The sequence below is a fragment of the Abrus precatorius genome, unplaced genomic scaffold, assembly GCF_003935025.1.
Source record: "Abrus precatorius isolate BTA unplaced genomic scaffold, Abrus_2018 Scaffold2, whole genome shotgun sequence".
In the NCBI taxonomy this organism is placed as follows: Eukaryota; Viridiplantae; Streptophyta; class Magnoliopsida; order Fabales; family Fabaceae; genus Abrus; species Abrus precatorius.
Genome location: NW_020874362.1, coordinates 18526440 through 18543240, shown reverse-complemented (window position 1 = coordinate 18543240; position 16801 = coordinate 18526440). Strand labels below are relative to the sequence as shown.

Here is a 16801-nt window from a genome sequence, read left to right as displayed (position 1 = left end):
AATCAGCTAGGGAAATAAGAAGAAAAAGTTTGTGAATTGGAGCCATGAAAGAAAACGTTCAATCTGCTACATCAGAGAAAAAATAGAAAAAAAAAGCATGGGAAAAGAAAAAGGAAAGGGAAAGAGCCAAAAAAAACTGAAGGAAAAGGTAAAGAAAAAATGACTTATATTGATAAAGAAGATTATTTACATCAGGAACTTTCTGAAAATACCATAGAAGATGTAAAAGAGGTGGGTCATAGGGAAACTCCAGAAAGAGAAGAGCATTCTAAAAATTCATGGAGATCTGAAAAATTAAGAACTCCAGCAAACTCATCAGATGAAGAGGATAGTAACAAACAAGTTTTTCCCAAATTTAATGAATCTGCAAAATTTGGAAATGTTTACTTGGAGCTAGGAATGGAGTTTGAAAGTTTACAATCTTTCAAAAAAGGTGTTAAGGATTATACAATTCAGATGGGAAGAGAAATAAGGTGGGTAAAAAATGACAAAGTAGAGCTAAGTGTAAATATAAAAACTGCAAGTGAAAAATATATTGTCTAAAAAACAATGTCACACATAGCTTCCAGATCAAGACTTTTCTCAGTGAGCACATTTGTGGCAGAGGTTTTAAAAACAAACAAGCAACACAAGATTGGGTTGTAGGTAAGCTTGTTATAAAACTAAGGAAACATCCCAATATGAAACATTCTGAAGCTGTTGAGTACTTTAAAAAGAAATTTGGTGTGCAGATAGAAGATACCAAAATATATAGGTCAATGGTTAAGGCAAGAGAGATTGTAGAGGGAAGTGAGAAAGAACAATTTGCAAAGTTGTGGGACTATTATGGAGAAATTTTGAGAAGTAATCTAGGTTCAACTATCAAAATGGAAACTGATCCTCAAGTTGAAGGTCCACCACAGTTTAAAAGATTGTATATATGTCTTGCTGGGTGCAAAACTGGCTTTAAGGCTGGATGTAGACCAATGATAGGGCTTGATGGTGCATTTTTAAAAGGTTATTACCGAGGACAATTGTTGATAGCAGTGGGACAAGATGGTAATAATCACATATGGGTAAATAGCCTATGCTGTTATGGATGTTGAAAATAAGGAGAATTGGCAATGGTTTTTATCACTTTTACATGAAGATATGGGAGATTATAGGCAACATGGTTGGAATTTCATATCTGACATGCAGAAGGTAAACATCTACGTAGGATATAATTCCTCATTACTTAGAATTGACAGGGATTGAATTGCATGAATAATAAATCAGTTAGGGACTAAATTGCATGTTTTTTATTCTAGCAAGGACTAAAGTGAACTTCATATTTTACTGTAGGGTTTGATTCCAGCTTTGCAAGAAGTGGTGCCAGGTGCACACCATAGGTTTTGTGTGTGGCATCTTTGGCAAAATTTTTGTAAGCAATGGAAGGATAAAGTCTTGAAGCACCTTGTATGGGAATGTGTAAGATCAACCACCATCTCACAATTCGATACAAACATGTATACAATAAAGACAATGAATGAGAAGGCATAGGCATACTTAGACAAGTGGCCAAAAGAGGCATGGACTAAGGCATACTTTAGTGAATGGCCAAAGGTGGATAACATCTACAATAATAATTGCAAGGTCTTCAACTCAAAGATTGTAAATGCAAGGTGTAAACCAATATTAACAATGCTGGAAGAAGTGAGATGCTACATCATGACAACAATTAGTACTAATAAGTTGAAGTTGGCAGCTCATGCATGTCAATTGTCTCCTATATAGCAAAGTAGGTTGGAGAAATTAAAACAACAAAGCATTAAGTGGACACCAATATGGGTAGGTAAACATAATCCTAATTTTCTGATAATTTTTAGTAATATAACATTAAATTTGTCTTAACTAAACTTCTATCATAGGTGATGATGATACTCATAAATTTGAAGTGCAATGTTCCACAACTAAGGTTGCTATTCACTTCGGCAGCCACATATGCACTTGTAGATTTTGGCAATTAACAGGTTAGTTAATTCTATATGATGGCTAATGTGTTAAATTTATATGAATATGCAACATACGTTGAAAACTGAGATTTTTTTTTTATAATTTTTACAGGTATACCTCGTATGCATGCTATTGCTGCAATAGCATATAAAAATGAGAGACCAAAAAAGCAAACAAATAAACAAAGAAGAAAAGATGAACAAGAAAAGCAAACAACTGAGAATCCACAAAAACATAAATTGAAAAGAAAATTGCCACAGGTTAGGTGTTCATGTTGTGGATTTCTAAACCATAACAAACAAACTTGTCCTGTATTGAAAAAGCAAAGAATGGAAGACTCTCAAGCCTAAAACAACAATTCAACACAACAGTCTATCACCATATCTGCAGAAGAAGTCCCAACACAACAATCTTCTACTATACCTAGAAAAGAAGGGCCAACAAATGCAGTACCACAAGAAAAGAGAGGTAGAATTAGGCCTAAATTAACCACTAGGACAAGGTTAATTGCTGCAAATGTTCCCACATCACCTCAGCAAAAAAGTCCACCACCACATTCACCAAATGAAAAGGGAGATGACTCTATAAAAGCTGCACATTTCATGCCAACACCTGGAATTAGGACTGCAGAATGAGTTGTTTTGATTATGTTACTTGTTTTCATTATTTTTTATGTAACAAGTTTGTATTATGTAAAACTTCTGTCATTTGGACATGTTTTATTTGGAATAGTTATTTTGATTGAACAAGTTGTCATTTCAATTATTTATTTCCACTGAAGTGTTATTTTATATTTATGAATGTTTGTTATTTATGGTTTAGTCGTCTTTGCTTCATTCATGACCCAAATCAACAGTTAGAACTGCAGCTTATATAGCACCAGAGGTTTGATTGCATTAGAATTGGTAGGGATTGAATTGCATGAATAATACATCAGTTAGGGACTAAATTGCATGATTTTTATTCTATTAAGGACTAAATGAACTTCGTATTTTACTGCAATGTTTAATTCCAGCTTTGCAATAACTGATGTCAGGTGCACACCATAGGTTTTGTGTGTGACATCCATGGCTTTGTAAGCAATGGAAGGATAAATTATTCAAGCACCTTGTATGGGAATGTGCAATCTCCAGTTCTATGTTTCATTTTTCTTTGGCGATAACTGTTCAAAATCTATTTGTGTCAATATGCCATCTATTAAATGATAAAAAAGTTCAATGAAAAAAACAATATTTTTTACTTCAGTGCTCTCCTCTTTCCTTTCAAATCACACATATTTGATCCACTTATAATGCATTCTAAATTGTAAATTCATATAGCCTCCAAGTTACTACTACTTGTCCATAGTTATCAGTTATCAGTACCTGATAGAACATGCTAAAAAATTGCTCTGTTTCATTCTTCTTTTCATCAATTTTTTCACTAAAATATAAACAAAATGAGGGTTAACAATGATTACAAAAGCATTCTTTATTAATATTAAAGCAAAATTTTATCCAATTCTTACAACAAAGTACATGACAATACACATCAAAATACAGATAATTTGTACAAATAACTTTAATTTCTTAATTTCAGCCTCTAAATATGTTATTTTGGCAGCCAAATTCTTCATTCACAGCTGCTGCACTTGTAAGAGGAGATGTTACTTGAGAGATTGCATAATTAGCAGCATTATAACTATCTTCCATACTATTTTTGTTATCAGCCCATGCAAAATATTTGCAATGTTCACCAACCTACATCATATGTAAGAAGTAATTTAATTTAATTTATCAGAAATAGCAATTGAACATAACAATAAATTAACTTTGTTTACCATATATTTGGGACATCCAAAGAACAATCTTCTAGGATTAGCTTTTGTTTGTGAAATTCTAACAGCTGCTTTCAACCCACAATGACAAATCTTGCCATTTCGTTTCTTATTTTGTTCTGATGATGACCTTGAAACAGAACTCATCAGAGGGTTTCTATTGCTATTACTAGTCATATAAAGTATTGGAAACCAAAATTGTGCAAAGAAGGAACAAACCTAATAATAGAAGTAAGAAACCCCAACAATAGAGGAACGGAAGAAACCCAACAAAATCAAGTAACCCAATTGCAACCATGAACCCTAACCCTAATGGTGGAAGAAGACCGGCACAACATATATTCTGATATGTTTGATTCAATTTGGGCAAAAGGGGTTTTAATGACAACGACACAGTTTCACATTTATCTGTGCCACGCCAGCTTCCAAAACGACGTCGTTGCTGCCAACTGGGATGCTGATGTAGCACTTAACGTGACAGCTCAGCCTTCTGTGATGGTCTCTTAACGGGTCTAAAGTCAGGGACTAAAATGCATAACGGAGAAGGAAGTTGTGGACTAATGTGATATTTTAAATGTCTCAGGGACTAAAATACTGGACTCAAACTCTCTCAGCGACTAAAATGCTAGTTTAGTCACTCTTATTGTATTGGATAAGAAGCTCCTTGGTCCTATCGATCCCTCAAATCTACTACCTCTTCGGCCTAACATCGCCAAAATCCCCATGTCAGGATTAAAAGGTAATTAATTCAATCAGCAGTAATTAACAGATCATCATATACTTTAATTAAAGGGCCAAAACTATGGCTGAGTTAGCAAGCCCATTAGCCCATGATAATGACTATAAAAGGAAGGTAGGAAGTACAGGTAAAGGGTTGACTTCAATATTAAATAACATTTATTGCTCATAATCGAATCCTGACTTCAACATCGGAGTGCCTTTTACAAGTACACCCCCACGTCAGACCACGTCAACAACAGTCAGAGTGACATCACTGCTTCAGAGTGGAGATCCGAAGACTAGTGTTTCTTTAGTAGGAACATTTTGGCGCCCATCGTGGGGCACGATTGCCTTGCCTCTAAATCAACATGGTACTAATAAGAAGCCAACAGGAGGGACAAAATTATCAAGGAGGAACTTCTTGTCAACAAGAAGATGTGACACCCAATCAACCAATCCCTAAAGTTTTGGCTGAAAGGGGGGCAATGAAAGCCTTTTCTCTGTAGTAAGACAGCTTCAAGCCGAGATGAGGGAAATATAACAAGTCAGGGAAAGAGATGCACTTGAGATGTTGGCCTTGAGGAAGGAAAACGCTGACTTGAGGGAGGAAATCAAAACCCACATACCGTCTCAGACTACCCCTTTCACTCAGGAACAAGGAGAGTCCTCGACACTGCAAGAGAAACCAAAGGGAACTCCACAAATTAGAACCCCTACCGAAAAGGATGATGTCTCGTGTCGAAGCCCTTTCATTCAACCTATCCTGGAGGCCAAATTACCAGATAATTGGAGAGGATTAACGTTAGAAAAGTATGATGGGATGACTAATCCAGGAGAACACTTGGACATTTTCATAACTCAAGTCGGTCTATACACAAAAAACAATGCCTTGTTATGCAGAATATTCCCCACGTCCCTTAGAGGACCAGCACTTAGCTGGTTTACTAGGTTACCCCCTCATCCGTTGATTCGTTTACAACTCTGACCAAACAATTCAATCTTCAGTTTGCAGCAAGCCGTCCCCACCTTCTAACTTCTTTAGCATTCGTCAATATCCGCCAAGAGAAGAGAGAGACGCTTAGAGCATTCATGGAACACTTTGGCAAAGTCGCTTTGTCAATCCATAATTTAGAGCCAGCAGTAGCTACTGTTGTTCGCAATCTAACACTAGCAAGTGCACTAGGATTGCAGCAAGTGATGAGTAAAATTAAGATCCAAATATTGTCTCCACAGGGAATTTAGATTTCAAGTACCACTTCATAGAATTATAACCATTTGAGGCATACGAATTTGGAAGGAGAGTTGTAACATGTAATAACAGCAATTCAGAACAATTAGGAATAAAAGAAACTTGGAGAAAACAGAACAATGAACAAACAATTATGTGATAACAGATGGAGAAACCATAGCTACGATTACTTTTGACGACAATGAACAATGACTACGCGCAACTCGCCAAGTTGAAGGCTCTTTGGAACGATCACTTTTGATGACAATAGTGGTTACGCAGAGCTTTCCTGATATTTTGCCTCTCTGGAACGCTCACTTTTAATGATAAAAGTGATAACGCCCAGCATGCTAAGTCTGAGGCTTCACTGGATCTCTCACTTTTTCTGGCAACAATGGTAATGCCCAAGCTTTCTTCTTCTTTGAACTCTGGAGTGATCACTTTCACTGACAATATTGATCACGCCTAGTCTGCATTTTCTTGTTCTTGTGTTTTTGGAGTCCAGACTTGCTTCTTTCCTCTTCCTTGTCATCAAGCCTCCATTTTCATGATCCTTGCTTGAATTATTCCTTCAAAAACAAGATTAAAAACTTAATTCCTATGCAAAAATTCCACAATTGCTAAGATAACTATAAATTTAAACAAAACTTCAATTCCTTCTTTTTTTCTGAGTTTTTCTTCTTTCTTCATATATTTTTCTTATCAAATGTGTTAGAATTATGCTAAAATATCAGTAAAAATATGGATTCATCAGCTACGGACCATCTCACTACAGCCCTAAAACCAGGCCCCTTTGTTAATAGTATCTGCAAGAAGCCACCTATGGATTTGGATGAACTAAGGAACCACACTGCCAAATACATGCAGATGGAAGAGTTGGCGGAATACCGAAACCAGGTACGACTAGAACAAGGATCAAACTCAAAAGAAGCAGATAAAAAAGAAGCTTTTAAGCCTAGGCAAAAGAACAAGGACCGAAGGAGTGACGCCGAAAGACCTCCTAAAGGACCTAAGTATCCTTCTTACACAACCCTCAATACTTATCGATCTAGAGTACTCGACCAAGCTCTGGCAACTGAGATACTGACCATACCTAGGCATACCAATACCCTCCCTCGGGCAGATAAGTCCAAATCTTGCAGATATCAAAGAAATAGAGGGCACGCCACAGAAGAGTGAATGACCCTGAGGGACCAAATTGAGGATTTGATTAAAGAAGGACATCTGCAGGGTTTTGTACAAACAAACCCCCTTGGTCACTCTGAAAAAGGTAGAAACCGTTACCCTGATCCACCGCGAAGATACAATGACAATAAGCCTGAACAACAACGAAGCCGGTCAAGAGATCCTCCCGTCAAGCGATACGACGAGCGTGAAAAATATCCCAAGAGGATCATCAACACCATAGCTGGTGGGTTCACTGGTGGAGGACCAACTAATTCAGCTTGAAAGAGACTGCTGAGACAGGTCCGCTCCGTAAATAACATATCGTTAGGTAGCAGAATCCGAAACCCACCTATCACTTTTACTGACGAAGACTTCCAAGGTGTGGATCCAGTTCAGGATGATCCAATGGTCGTAAGCGTCGATATCCTTAATTGCACAGTCCGAAAAACCCTTATCGATCAGGGGAGCTCGGCTGACATCCTGTACTGGAATATGTTCAAACAATTGGGGTTACCGGAGGAATAGTTGAAAGAATACCATGAGCCACTGGTCGAATTTTCAGGAGAACGAGTTGAGACACATGGCTGTATTGATCTATACACCCTGTTCGGATCAGAAGACTAAGGAAAATGTATTAAGGTCACCTATCTAGTGGTACATGCAAACACTTCATACAATATATTACTCGGTCGACCATTACTCAATAAGTTGAAGGCCATAGTGTCCACCCCTCACTTGGCTATGAAATTCCTATCTGACAAAGGCCGAATTGTTACCGTTCACGCCAACCAAAAGATGGCCAGGGAATGTTATTTTACAAGCTTGCATGTAAAGCCACTTCACGAGTGCAGACGAGATGTTAACATAGTATCCCCTCAGACAGGAGTGGACCTGGATATTGAATTAGACACAAGAATAGAAGAGGGATGTCGGGTCGAGCCTAATGAAAACAAACAACCATTCCAGTTAGGAATGAAACACGAGTAGGTCACCTATTTGGGAACTAGTTTGTCCAAGGAAGATGAGATGAATCTTCAGGAAATATTGACAAGAAATGCCGATTTGTTTGCCTGGTCGGCCTCAGACATGTCGGGAATAGATACTGGATTTTTGTGCCACCATTTATCAGTTTACAGGGGAGCAAAACTAGTGGTGCAGAAAAAGAGGAAAATTGGTGGCGATAGAGCACGAGCAATGAAAGAAGAGATCGCTAAGTTATTACAGGCCAGATTTATCCGAGAAGTGCAATACTCCACCTGACTGGCTAATGTAGTAATGGTGAAAAAGGCTAATGGAAAATGGAGAATATTCACAAACTTCACCGATCTGAATAAGGCATGCCCAAAAGACGCATATCCACTCCCGAACATCAACGCATTAGTTGATGGAGCTGCCGACCATAAGTTATTAAGTTTCTTAGATGCGTACTCAGGATATAACCAGATTTGTATGTATCCTCCGGATGAAGAGAAGACGGCGTTCATCACGGACGCAACAAATTTCTGCTACAAAGTGATGCCATTCAGCCTAAAAAATGCAGAGGCAACATATCAGAGACTTATGAATAAAATCTTTGACAAACAGATTGGCAAATGCATGAAAGTTTACGTTGACGATATGGTGGTTAAGTTGGTATCGATTCATAAACATGTCGCCCATTTACAAGAAATATTCAGTGAAGCAAGACGACACAGAATGAGGTTCAATCCAGAGAAATGCACCTTCGATGTAGCAGGGGGGAAATTTATGGGATTCATGCTCTTCGAAAGGGGGATCCAAGCAAACCCCGATAAATGCCGAGCCATCATCGATATGATGAGCCCCCAGAATGTAAAAGAGGTACAAAGGTTAGCTGGCCGGATTGCTGCCCTTGCCAGATTCTTACCAGCAATGGCAGAAAGATCTTGGCCTCTCATTAATCTGCTCAGAAAGTCACACAAGTTCATATGGACGGATGAATACGAAGAAGCTTTTCTTCAATACAAAGACATGTTAACGACTCCTCCTATCTTAACAAAGCCGATACATGGACAGAACATGATTATGTATTTAGCTGTGTCAGAAAACACCATTAGCTCTGTGTTATTACATGAAACACCTGAACCAAGGCCGATATATTTTATCAACCGAGCACTCCAAAGCACCGAAACCCGGTACCAGTTAATGGAAAAAGCCATGTTAGCGCTAGTTCACACAGCTCGCCGGTTGAGGCATTATCTTCAGAGCCATCAAATTATAGTCCGTACCGACTGTCCAATTGCCAAAATCCTAAGAAAACCTAAATTAGCCGGTCGTTTTGTGACATGGGCAATCGAGTTGTCCCAGTTCGATATCCGCTTTAAAGGCCAAGGGCCCCTTAAAGCTCAAGTACTGGTAGATTTTGTCAATGAATTTACTAAGCAAGAACGAACTAGTACTGATATGTGGAATCTGCATGTAGACGGATTGTCAAACTGACAAGGCTGTGGGGCTGGGATTATTTTGGAAGGACTTAACACTGTGATGATTGAACAATCTATTCAGTTTGGTTTTAAAGCATCCAACAATCAATCCGAGTATGAGGCACTACTGGCCAGCCTCAGGTTGCCAAAAGAAATTGAGGTTAAACGAATCACTTGCTGAAGTGATTCAAAGGTGGTGGCCGAACAGGTCAACGACAACTACCAAGTCAGGGACTCAGTTATGATACAATACTATTAGGAGTTCAAAAAAATCAAGGGTGAATTTGATGAAGTATGTGTCCAGTGTATATTAAGAACAATGAATAAGCAGGCCGACAAACTGGCCAAACTGTCCAGTCAAAGGAAGGCAAGACAGTTGCTGGTGTGGAAAAATTGATCACTGGGCAAGTGTACCCGTTGTCGAAGTAATATTATTAAAATTAAAATTAAAGTACCAAGTGTCGTATCCACAGGGACTGTTATTAAGAAGCTTTTCCTTAATTGCGTAATTGTCAATAAATATGAAAAATAAACCTTGTTGATGAAATTGCTAGAAGTAAAAGAATAATAAATTAAAAGGAACAAATATTCTAGTGAAAATAAATTATAGAAAATTATGACTAAAGATATTCAATGTAAAAAGGCAAGTATCTAGACTGTAAATCCCCCTAAGTGTCCAAATAACTGAAATTCTTCTTCAACTACTTAGTTCCAAACCCTTATCGCTGCAGGAAATTCTAATTTAAATCAATACCTTTCTCAAGGATAATGATTCCTAACCCTCAGTTGATTAATCGGAATCTCTTCCTTAATTAATACCCCTAGGTTGCATTAAGTTCATTATGAATTCCATAATTAGGGTTAATCCTAATACAGAAAACTCACGTCTTTCTATCTCTAGAAATACATTCAAGTCTTTTTAATTGAGCAATGTTAAATTCATGCAGGAATTTTACTCAAATTCAAACAAGAAAACAAGATAGAGAAAATTGATACTACTTAATTAAACCCAAGAGAAAAGAACATGAAATAGCATTAGAAGAATTCCAGAAAATTTAGTCAATTAGGATTCATTACGTCTAGATACTCAAAGGAAAATTAGAACCTAAACATCTTTAAATTAAAATTACAAAAGAGATGAAATAAAATGCTTAATCCCATCCTCTTGCCGTCTCTGAGTCTTTCATCTCCAAAAATTGCCTCCCTAGGTTCAAGACCAGTTCTCCTTTTATAGGAATTGTCCTAGGGTTCTCGCAAAAGTTAAATTTCTGATGCGCGTAAAAGTACACGCCCAAGTACACGGCCATGTACTTGGCCGTGTACATCTCTGTTTTATAATAGACGCCCTTCAAAGCTTTCCATAAAAGTACACGCTCATGTACACGGCCATGTATCTGGCCGTGTACATCTCTGGTTTTGATGATACACTTCAATTGACGCGACCAGTGAGATACACGCTCATATACACGGGCATGTACTTGCTCGTGTATATCTCTGGCTTTTTTATGTGTTTCAAGTCTCAATATCTTTTAAAGCTTTCACTTCTTGATCCTTTTTCCTGAAATATAAATAAAATGAAATTAATAATAATAAATTTTATCAATGAATAGCTTAAAACTCTCAATTATCATTCATGAATTACAATGTAGGATCAAGTATAGAAAGCATTTATCAAATTCCCCCGAACTTGAACGATTGCTTGTCCCCAAGCAAAGAAATGAATCAACTTTTACCCTTGACAACAAAGAATCAAATTCCTAAAATTTTTATTATTGTTTTTTTTTTTAATTTTATTTTTAGGGGGAAAGTAATTCTTAAATATCAAATTGTGCTTTCTTTTGCTCTCGACCTCTGTAACTTCAGACAAAATTGAAATAAGGACCTCTTTACCATTAGCTCTTAAAATTTTAATTCAAAACTTTGAATTCTTCCACAAGGTGTTATTTAATTTTCTTTACTTTGAGCCATGATCGGCTAATAGGGTGCATTTTATGCTCCATCCCAATTAGCACAAGGTATTAATGGAAAATTTCACCCCTTGCTTTCCACATCAGTACCTCAAACAATTTCGGGATTCTAGGATGTGGTATCCAGACATTGCCTGCAATCCACATTCAACTAGTTATGCTTCCATGGCATGCTCTTTTATTTCTGAGCAGAGCCCCAATTTTTCAGATATTAACGATTCTTAAAAAAAAAATTGCATAGATTCAAGAGCATAGATTCAAGTTCCTCAAATCAGAAAAATCTACCGATACTTCAATCAAGAAACAATCAAAAACACAATTCCAATATCTAGAATAACTGCATATGAATCTTTATTTTTGTTTTTATTTTTATTTTCAGGAATATCATCTTCTATGCAACAGTAAAATTGACTCAGTATTGCTCAAGAATAAAACAACAATTCAGTTCAAACATCTATAATTATCCACCCCACAGCGTAAGATTTGCATTGTCCTCAATCAAATAGAAGAGTTAGAGTGCAATTGAAACTTCCCTGAAAAGTAAATAAGTAAGCAAAGAGTCGTGAGAAGCAAAGCTAATCTGGGATTCAATTGGAGAGGAAACCTGATTAAAATTTTTTTTATAAGGAGATTTAACTCAGTTCATAATGACAAGAGGAGTAGAACGATCAAAATAATGCGATAAAGAAACAAAAGTAATAAACAAACAAAAGCAATATAAATCCTAAAAATAACATAAGTAAAAAAAATTCAATAACTAAGACTCCTAATTGCAGACTAAACTGCGCATCATCTAAGTCTTCATCATCTATACTAAGAAAGTAGTCAGAAGGAGATGGGGTTCATGCTGGGGCGAGGACGCTTATTCAAAATATAAATAAATGAGCAAATAAATAACTAAATTAAAATAAATTAAACCTACATAACCTAAACTATTCAATGTAATTCAACATTCAAACTTTAACATGGAGGAGTTTAAACTACTCATTTGCAAAAGTTTGCAGTTGACCCCCTGGTACAGTTTGAGCCTATGTTCATTCACGTTAAAATTTCCTTTTTCTGGATGAGTTAATTCAATTATACCGCAAGGAAATACCTTATGCACAGTAAACGGTCCAGACCAATGGGATTTGAGTTTACCTGGGAATAATTTGAGGCGAGAGTTGTACAACAGTACTAAATCACCTTTTTGAAATAGTTTACCTCCCTTGAATTTTTTATGATGGTAGACCTTCAATTTTTCATCTAGTGGTTCATTAATAGATGGATTGGGTTGCTTCTCTGATTTCCACTCCAAAACTTTGAAGTCCCTCTTTCTCTATAATGGCTTAGTGGATTCTAAATGACACCACTGTTCTTGAGTTACCAAGCTCATATCATCTTTTCCTCTATCATGAACTAAGCTTCTTTTCAATGGGTTTGAAATCAAGAATTCCTGTGCACAATCAGAAACATAATCATCAATTACATTAATAAAGTAGCAAGAATCATCTTGTTTCAAAGACTTTTTTATTACATCAGGAATTTTGAAAGTGACTTTTTCATCTCCAACCCTCAAAATTAACTTTCCATCCCTCACATCAATTATAGCCCATGCAGTAGGTAAAAAGGGACGACCTAAGATCAAGGGGACATCAATGTCCTCGTCCATATCAAGAATCACAAAATCAACAGGAAAAATAAATTTGTCCACTTTTACAAGCACATCCTCAATGATACCCCTAGGATATTTAATTGACCTATCAGCTAATTGAATACTCAGCCTAGTTGGCCTAGGTTCCCCTAAACCTAATTTCTTAAAAACAGAATATGGTATCAAATTAATGCTAGCACCTAAATCAGCTAAAGCCCTATCAACTATCAATCTACCAATGAGACAAGGAAGAGTAAAACTCCCTGGATCCTTCAATTTTTCGGGCATCTTGTTTTGCAGAATTGCTGAGCATTCTTCATTCAGAGTTACTGTGGCCAACTCCTCCAATTTCTTCTTGTTGGACAGTAGATCCTTCAGAAATTTGGCGTACTTGGGCATTTGTGCCAAGGCATCAATAAACGGTAAATTAATATGAAGTTGACAAAATAAGGACAGAAATTTACCAAACTATTCATCGTCTCTGTCCTTCTTCAATCTAGCTGGGTAGGGGAGTGGAGGTATGAATTCTTTCACTGTAGGGGGTTTTTCTATAGTCTCCTCTTGAACTTTACCCTCCTCTTCAATCGTAACTTTTTCTGCATTTTGCTTCCCCTTTTCTTGCAATGTTTTGCCGCTCCTTAATGTTACTGCTTTCACCTGCTCCTTAGGATTCATTTCAGTATTGCTAGGTAGGCTCCCTTGGGGTCTTTCTGAGAGGAGTCTAGAGATTTGACCCAACTGAATTTCCAGATTATGGATTGATGCTTGTTGATTTCTTAGTGCTGTCTCGGTGGATAGAAACCGAGATTCTGAGGTTTGAATGAATTTGGTCATCAACTCCTCAAGGTTTGACTTCTTTTCAGCTGGGAGTGGTGATGGATGTGAAGCTTATTAAAATCCTGGGGGTGTGTTGTTCCGCATTGGCTGTTGGTTGTTGTTCCATGGTTGGTTTGCATAGTTCCTCCAACCCGGATTATTCATGCCATTATAATTTTGGTAAGGTGGTATGTTTCCTATCATATTGGCATGTTCTTCCTGAGTAGCTCGACACTCATGATTAGGGTGGCCTCCTTCGCAAATATCACATCTCATCACTAGAGCAACTGGATGGTTAACAGATAAACCATCAATCTTCTTTCCTAAGGCTTCAACTTGTATTGCCAAGGATGTCACTGCATCAAGACTATAGATCCCCGCCGATTTTGCAGGTTTGGATCGAGTGGAGCTCCACTGATAGCTGTTCATTGCCATTTCTTCAAACAGTTCTTGTGCAGCCCTTGGTGTCTTGCTATTCAAAGTGCTCCCAGCTGCAGCATCTATCATTTGTCTTGTGGCTGGGTTTAATCCATTGTAGAAGGTTTGTACTTGAAGCCAGTCCGGAATCCCATGATGTGGGCATTTCCGCAACAATTCCTTGAACCTCTCCCACGTATCGTATAATGTCTCTGACTCCAACTGATAGAAGGAAGAGATATCGTTCCTCATTTTGGCTGTTTTCGCGGGAGGGAAATATTTTGCCAAGAATTTTTCTGCCATAGCCTCCCATGAAGTGATAGACCCTCGTGGGAGAGAATTCAACCATTGCTTTGCTATGCTCCTGAGAGAAAATGGAAATAGCCTCAAGCGGATTGCATCATCAGTAGCTCCATTGATCTTGAAAGTATCACAAATTTCTAGAAAATTTGCAATGTGAGCATTGGGGTCTTTGTCTTGTAACCCATCAAACTAGACAAATTGCTGAACCATCTGAATAACATTGGGCTTTATTTCAAAATTTCCTTGCACATCCGGATGGACAATGCTAGACTCTGTCCCTGTTAATGATGGACGAGCATAATCGGACATGGTCCTTGGTTGATCTTCGTTGTTTGCCATTCCTTCCATGTGTGTTCGTGCGTTTTCCCTCTGTACTAGCAGTCGCCTCTCTTTCCAATTTTTTTTGCAAAGTTCTTTCGATCTCTGGGTCAAATTCAAATAGTTCTTCAGATAGTGCAGTAGAACGGGTTTTGATCATACACTAGAAAAATCAACTCCTAAAAAGAATGAAAGCAAAATAGTTAAGTTAATTCAAGATTAAAGAAATAAATAAAATTAGTAAATATGTAATAAAGGGAATCCTAATTAAACAGTCCCTGGCATTGGCGCCAAAAACTTGATGTGTAAAAATTGAATCACTGGGCAAGTGTACCCGTTGTCGAAGTAATATTATTAAAATTAAAATTAAAGTACCAAGTGTCGTATCCACAGGGACTGTTATTAAGAAACTTTTCCTTAATTGCGTAATTGTTAATAAATATGAAAAATAAACCTTGTTGATGAAATTGCTAAAAGTAAAAGAACAATAAATTAAAAGGAATAGATATTCTAGTGAAAATAAATTATAGAAAATTATGACTAAAGGTATTCAATGTAAAAGGGCAAGTATCTAGACTGTAAATCCCCCTAAGTGTCCAAATAACTGAAATTCTTCTTCAACTACTTAGTTCCAAACCCTTATCGCTGCAGGAAATTCCAAATTAAATCAATACCTTTCTCAAGGATAATGATTCCTAACCCTCAGTTGATTAATCAGAATCTCTTCCGTAATTAATACCCCTAGGTTGCATTAAGTTCATTATGAATTCCATAATTAGGGTTAATCCTAATACAGAAAACTCACGTCTTTCTATCTCTAGAAATACATTCAAGTCTTTTTAATTGAGCAATGTTAAATTCATGCAGGAATTTTACTCAAATTCAAACAAGAAAACAAGATAGAGAAAATTGATACTACTTAATTAAACCCAAGAGAAAAGAACATGAAATAGCATTAGAAGAATTCCAGAAAATTTAGTCAATTAGGATTCATTACGTCTAGATACTCAAAGGAAAATTAGAACCTAAACATCTTTAAATTAAAATTACAAAAGAGATGAAATAAAATGCTTAATCCCATCCTCTTGCCGTCTCTGGGTCTTTCATCTCCAAAAACTGCCTCCCCAGGTTTAAGTTCAGTTCTCCTTTTATAGGAATTATCCTAGGGTTAATTTTCTCGCAAAAGTTAAATTTCTGAAGCATGTAAAAGTACACGCCCAAGTACACAGCCATGTACTTGGCCGTGTACATCTCTGTTTTCTAATAGACGCCCTTCAAAGCTTTCCATAAAAGTACACGCTCATGTACACAGCCATGTATCTGGCCGTGTACATCTCTGGTTTTGATGATACACTTCAATTGACGCGACCAGTGAGATACACGCTCATATACACGGGCATGTACTTACTCGTGTATATCTCTGGCTTCATTATGTGTTTCAAGTCTCAATATCTTTTAATGCTTTCACTTCTTGATCCTTTTTCTTGAAATATAAATAAAATGAAATTAATAATAGTAAATTTTATCAATGAATAGCTTAAAACTCTCAATTATCATTCATGAATTACAATGTAGGATCAAGTATAGAAAGCATTTATCAGACCTGGCGCCTTCTCCTCATCCTCAACCAGTGAACGACTCTCACGACTCCGACGGAATAGAGTCTGACCCTAGCGAGGATTCTTTTTCGTCAGAGTTTTATGTGTAGTTGTTTTATTCTATCATGGATTAATACTGCTCGTAGGACTTGGGTTGTTTTTATTATTTTGAAACACTGAACTTTGGGGTTATTTGGCTTTGATTTTTGTTTACCTTGGACACTTTGGTTGGATGGTTTATATATATATATATATATATATATATATATACTTTTCTTTTACCAACATACTCTTTATTATATTTCCATACTTTTTTTTTATCTTCAACGATGCCGTCATTTTAGAATCATCCTGAGAATAATTGGAGTAATGAACATAAATGACTTGTATGTGTTGAGATGCG

General features: G+C 36.9%; 1 protein-coding gene and 1 non-coding gene across 2 annotated transcripts; one reads left to right on the top strand and one right to left on the bottom strand.

The window, feature by feature from the left end:
- Window positions 1-12631: 12631 nt before the first annotated feature.
- On the bottom strand, window positions 12632-13345 carry LOC113859562. Its single transcript, XM_027492302.1, has 2 exons — window positions 12866-13345; window positions 12632-12748 (listed from the first exon to the last, which is right to left on the bottom strand). The coding sequence occupies exons 1-2, from the start codon at window positions 13343-13345 to the stop codon at window positions 12632-12634; spliced, it is 597 nt and encodes a 198-aa protein (XP_027348103.1).
- Window positions 13346-14327: 982 nt separating this feature from the next.
- Window positions 14328-14434, top strand: LOC113860355. Its single transcript, XR_003503808.1, has one exon. It is a non-coding gene; the product is annotated as a small nucleolar RNA R71 (small nucleolar RNA).
- Window positions 14435-16801: the final 2367 nt, after the last annotated feature.

Coding starts and splice junctions, on each gene's coding strand:
- LOC113859562 (XM_027492302.1), bottom strand. CDS start 13,345: ATGCCCAAGTACGCCAAATTTCTGAAGGATCTACTGTCCAACAAGAAG. Junction 12,749..12,865: donor ATGGAAAGTTAATTTTGAGG/GTTGGAGATGAA, acceptor GATTGTGCACAG/GAATTCTTGATTTCAAACCC.